The sequence below is a fragment of the Lissotriton vulgaris genome, chromosome 3_1, assembly GCF_964263255.1.
Source record: "Lissotriton vulgaris chromosome 3_1, aLisVul1.2, whole genome shotgun sequence".
Lineage (NCBI taxonomy): Eukaryota > Metazoa > Chordata > Amphibia > Caudata > Salamandridae > Lissotriton > Lissotriton vulgaris.
In genome coordinates this window covers 215,289,233-215,295,152 of record NC_141689.1, presented here as the reverse complement: position 1 = coordinate 215,295,152, position 5,920 = coordinate 215,289,233, and the positions used below count along the sequence as shown (strand labels likewise).

Below are 5,920 nucleotides of genomic sequence, written 5' to 3'. Positions count from 1 at the left end.
TTCGACCTTTGATCATCAATTAACCACGCCGTGCCGCACGCCTTTTCACAATGGAATTCCCACATAGGCGCATACACGCTCACATTCAATGGGAACACTCCAACGATTTTCAAAGCTGTTACATTGTGATACGGCGGCCCCACATACCCGTCACACACCACGGTATTGCAGTCCTTCCCGTACGACAGAGAACCTGGCCAGAAGGTCCGTAGTAGCAGCCCAACCCACCAAATGTCCAACCCTCTGTCCTCTGTTCCAGGACCCAATCAGGAACGACGGAAACACGGAAGCACTACCACATGACCCCGGAAGTACCTCCCCCTCACGTGACCAGGACACTAGAAATACCGGACCCAGGAAACAGTCCGGCGTCGGATCGAGCTTGTGGCAGGAGACCCCGACTGGAGCGGTGAAGGAGAGGACGAGCGAAGAGGACGAGGAGTGGTCCGAGGATTGGTGGAGTCCACCGGAGGTTGCTGGGGAGCGGCCGCAACTCAACTTGGAGAGTTGCGGCGGAGCGGGTGAGTGATACGGAACCCCTCTGAGAGCACATTAGGTGCAGTGTAAATACCTCCTTTCTGTATAGTTGAACTACCCTTTAGGCTCACGTCGTCACTCGGAGCACTGTGTACATATTGTAAAGCACTCCTCCACTTTGTACAGAAACCCTTTAATCCTCACGTCCCACCACCCTACACCCCTACTGCTTCTCGATACCCAGCTTGTGTCCATCCCTACCCTAACCCTTCCGACCCCTCCTCACTTTCGCCTTCCTAACCCTCACACTTCCCGGTGCTGGTAACAGGGATTTGACGAGAGAAGTCCGGCAGGACTAACGGCTCCTTTCTTTTCTTTGTTTTCTCCCGGTACCTCCGAGGACGCCCCAAGAGTAGAAGACCCGGAGAGCCCGCTGACATCGCTACCGGACCTGGACCCCTCTTCCACCCGTGGAGCTGTGCCTTTTATTTCTGGATCATTGACTCTTGCTAATCACCCTGTTTTGAACAACCGTACGGAAATAAATCAAACATTGCCCACTATATACGGCCTCCGCGCTTGATATTCCGGTCCGCCACACCCCCACGCACACAGTTGGTGTCAGAAGTGGGATCCGGAGGCATGGAGGCCGTCGTACAGAAAATGGCCGAGTCCCAGGAGATGTTGGGAAAGCTGATGGAGAAGTTTTTGAAAACTGCTGAGGAAGATCGGGGGCAATTGCATGACGTCCTCAAGGGCCAAGGGGATGCTCACGACCAGGCTATGGGGAAATTAACGGACGTCCTTGGACAACAACAACAACGACCCATAACCTCCCTCCCCTCAGTAGTCCTACAAAAGTACGTTCCTGGCGATGATCCGGACTACTTTTTTACGAACTTTGAAAGACTAGCACAGGCCGCCTCCTGGCCAGCTGATCGATGGGGGCAATATTTGGGACCGCTACTAACCGGAGACCTCCAAGCGGCCTATCAGCAAGCCAATATACAAGGCAACACACCCTATGATGACATCAAGAAGTGTATCCTGGAAAGGCTGGGCATAGATGACGAGACCTATAGAGTGAAATTACGCCAAGCCAAAGAAGGGCCCCAAGAAACCCCCAGGGCTCTGTCCTTCCGGATTAAAGATCTCGCCAATCGATGGTTACGCCCCGACACCTCCACAAAGGAGGATATCCTAGCAAAGATATATCTCGAGCAATTCCTGGCATCCCTACATCCGGCCACCCAAAAATGGGTGCGACAACATGCACGACTCACCCTCGACAGCGCGGTGGAGATCGCGAGTGCATACAGCCGAGCCCAAGAAACATCCAGGGGCAGAGATGATCATCCCCACCGAGCGCATGTCAATGCAGTCAGACCCCAGCGACCCCCTCCTCCAAGGAAAACGGAGCCGCCTTCCCTGCTGCCACCACCGCTCATATACAGACCACCCAATCCGGGTCCACAGTGTTACAACTGCGGCGGTTATGGACATATTGCACGTGTATGTCCACAGAAAGACGAACCCATGGAGATAGGCCTGGTACAGAACTATGTGTGTGCAACACCCGGGGAAATACCTCCTCCGTTCCGTTGTCCCGTGTATGTAAATGGACATCCACTCCGGGCTTTGGCTGACACGGGCTGTCGCCAGAGCGTTCTACGGCCCCAAGACCTACCAACACCCCCAAGACCACCCACAGGAACCGTCGCCATCCAATGCGTACACGGGGACACTAAAAGGTACCCTACCACCCAGGTGCGAGTACGGCACCCAGCTGATCCCGGGACTGAACTCACTGTAGGTCTAATACCAAACCTTCCTGAGCAAGTGATCCTAGGGAGTGACTATGCTGGTCTCCCTAAATTGGTGCAGGACACTACAGACTCCCTGAACCAATGGTGGGGAGAAGCACCCTTTTCCGGGGAACAACCGCTGGCTGAAGATCCGACCAAAGCCCGGAAATCCCGTAATCAGAAGAGGCAAGAAAAGCGAAACCACACCACCGCCTACCCGGTGGTTCCCGATGTCCATCCCTGGCAAACAGATAGAGAATTCCGGGCATCGCAACAGGAAGATCCCGTCCTACAAGAGGCCTGGGGAAAGGCCTTAGAACGGGAAGACCCCCTTCACGTATGTCCCTATTTCTTTAAAAAGAACGGACTACTCTATAGAAAAGGGAACCCAAACCAACCACCACAGCTATTGATTCCCGGACCCTTTAGAGAGAAGGTGCTCTTCCTTGCCCACAGCCATCTCCTAGGGGGTCACTTCAGCGACGAAAAAACCAGTTTGTCCATCCTCGAGAAGTTTTATTGGCCCGGGGTGCATCAGGAGGTCAGACAATACTGTAGAGAGTGCCCAGTCTGTCAGAGAAACAGTAGATATCGTCCCCCCAGGGCTCCCTTACTCCCTCTACCCCTCATTGATATCCCCTTCACCCGGGTTGGAATGGACATCATAGGCCCCTTACTTCCCTCCCGCAGTGGCTGTCGTTATGCCCTGGTTCTGGTGGACTACGCCACTCGCTTTCCTGAGGCAGTGCCCTTACGCCAACCTACAACACAGACCATAGCTAAAGCCCTCATCTCCATATTCTCACGAGTAGGGTTTCCCAGGGAGATCCTTACGGATCAAGGCACTCCGTTCGTCTCATCCCTAATGAAACAAGTCTGTTCAAACCTCGGCATAAAACAGATCCGCACGTCCGCCTACCACCCCCAGACAGATGGGTTGGTAGAGCGATACAATGCCACCCTGAAGTTAACACTGAAGAAAATGTTGGCCTTAGAGGCAAAGAGGTGGGAGGAGATGTTGCCGTTGGCCTTGTTTGCCATTCGGTGCAAAACTCAGAGCAGCACCGGATATTCTCCCTATGAGTTGCTGTATGGTCGACCACCCCGCACCCTTCTGGACATGGCTCAAGAAGCCTGGGAGGCCGAACCTGACAGAACCCGACCCCTGCCAGAATATGTTGAAAATCTAAAAACACATCTCGCCCAGCTACGTGACATTGTCCGTCAGAATATGGAAAACGCACAAGCTAACCAGAAACGGCAATATGATAAGGGTACCAAACCACGTTCCTTTAACAATGGGGATCTAGTTCTTCTGATGAGACCATCATCAGATCACAAACTGTTAGGACAGTGGCAAGGACCCTATGCTATTCTTCGCCAAGTGACCCCGGTCACCTACGAAGTAGAGCTCGATCCTGTTCGAGGCACCACACAGGTGTACCATGTCAATCTTCTTAAAAAATGGGAGGGACCCCGACCCGTCCTATCCACCAACAACATGCCAACCCCTTTCTTATTTGAGTCATGTTTTGACCCCGAGATGACCGAAGAACAGAGACAGAGTCTCCGAGAGGCCCTACAACCCCTACAGAGTGTGTTTTCCTCCTCACCAGGTCACACGACCATCACAGAACACAGCATACATACTGAGCCTGGTAAGATTGTACGGCTTCGACCCTACCGGGTCCCTGAAGCCCGTAGGAACGTGATCAGACAAGAAACCGAACTAATGTTGGGTATGGGAATCATTGAGCCTTCCATCAGTGAATGGAATTCCCCCATAGTTCTAGTGCCTAAGCCTGACGGGTCCGTGAGGTTTTGCATAGACTTCAGGGAGGTAAATAAAATATCTACCTTCGACACTTATCCCCTTCCACGGGTCGATGAGATGGTCGAGAGCATAGGGAAGGCCCGATACATATCCACGTTAGATCTCTGCAAGGGCTACTGGCAGATTCCCCTTAGAGCACAAGACCGAAAGAAAACTGCCTTTTCTACCCCAGACGGCCTATTCCAGTTCACAGTATTACCTTTTGGGTTACACGGGGCACCCGCAACCTTCCAAAGGGCGATGAACCAAGTGTTAAGACCTCACTCAGGGTATGCCGGGGCCTACCTCGACGATATTGTTATCTATAGCAATAGTTGGGCGGAACACCTCGATCACCTCAACAAAGTCGTTAGGTCCCTTGGCTCTTTTGGGTTCACCATTAATCCTGCAAAAACTACACTAGCGGCTACCTCGGTGAAGTACTTGGGCTACCTCTTAGGAGAGGGAATGATACGTCCACAGGCCAAGAAAGTTGAGGCCATTCAATCCATTCCATTTCCCCAGTCTCGAAAAGACCTCCGGGCATTCCTAGGCCTGTTAGGTTATTACCGCAGGTTCATACCCAATTTTTCTCAGACGGCAGCTCCCCTCACTGATCTCCTAAGGAAGTCCACAAAAACAGAAACCCTCCTCAAGAATCCCAACCCTGTTCTACTGTTGGCCTTTTCTCGACTCAAAGCAGCATTAACCTCTAAACCAGTATTGGTCAGTCCGGATTATTCACGGACTTTCCTCCTGCAGACAGACGCCTCAGACCAGGGTTTAGGGGCGGTCCTTTCACAGAAAGACGACAATGGGAACGAGAACCCCATTTTATACCTGAGCCGTAAACTGTATCCCCGCGAAACCAATTATGCTGTTGTAGAGAAGGAAGCATTGGCCATTAAATGGGCGGTGGAAAGTTTAAGGTATTATCTGGAAGGGAGAGAGTTTGTCATCTATACTGACCACGCCCCTCTGGAGTGGATGGCCCGTAATAAAGGACATAACGACCGGGTCCTCCGGTGGTTCCTAGCTCTGCAACCATACAGATTTCGGACATTGCACCGTAAAGGGACTGAACAGGGCAATGCCGATTTCCTCTCCCGTTATCCCATGGCCCACACCCGTACTAGAAAGACAGCTAGGGGAAGGGGATGTGATACGGCGGCCCCACATACCCGTCACACACCACGGTATTGCAGTCCTTCCCGTACGACAGAGAACCTGGCCAGAAGGTCCGTAGTAGCAGCCCAACCCACCAAATGTCCAACCCTCTGTCCTCTGTTCCAGGACCCAATCAGGAACGACGGAAACACGGAAGCACTACCACATGACCCCGGAAGTACCTCCCCCTCACGTGACCAGGACACTAGAAATACCGGACCCAGGAAACAGTCCGGCGTCGGATCGAGCTTGTGGCAGGAGACCCCGACTGGAGCGGTGAAGGAGAGGACGAGCGAAGAGGACGAGGAGTGGTCCGAGGATTGGTGGAGTCCACCGGAGGTTGCTGGGGAGCGGCCGCAACTCAACTTGGAGAGTTGCGGCGGAGCGGGTGAGTGATACGGAACCCCTCTGAGAGCACATTAGGTGCAGTGTAAATACCTCCTTTCTGTATAGTTGAACTACCCTTTAGGCTCACGTCGTCACTCGGAGCACTGTGTACATATTGTAAAGCACTCCTCCACTTTGTACAGAAACCCTTTAATCCTCACGTCCCACCACCCTACACCCCTACTGCTTCTCGATACCCAGCTTGTGTCCATCCCTACCCTAACCCTTCCGACCCCTCCTCACTTTCGCCTTCCTAACCCTCACACTTCCC

The 5,920-nt window shown here is 52.9% G+C and overlaps 1 protein-coding gene across 1 annotated transcript; it reads left to right on the top strand.

Annotated features, from left to right (window-relative positions):
* The first annotated feature begins 1,119 nt into the window (after positions 1 to 1,119).
* Positions 1,120 to 5,658, top strand: LOC147726224 (uncharacterized). The gene is made up of 2 exons (XM_086962900.1): positions 1,120 to 2,619; positions 5,389 to 5,658. The coding sequence occupies exons 1-2, from the start codon at positions 1,120 to 1,122 to the stop codon at positions 5,656 to 5,658; spliced, it is 1,770 nt and encodes a 589-aa protein (XP_086819026.1).
* The last annotated feature ends 262 nt before the right edge of the window (positions 5,659 to 5,920 follow it).

Bases quoted from the DNA above. Each gene is read 5' to 3' on its own strand.
- LOC147726224 (XM_086962900.1), top strand. From the start codon at position 1,120: ATGGAGGCCGTCGTACAGAAAATGGCCGAGTCCCAGGAGATGTTGGGA. The intron at 2,620-5,388 runs GTATGTCCCTAT...CCTCTGTTCCAG, and splicing joins AACGGGAAGACCCCCTTCAC to GACCCAATCAGGAACGACGG.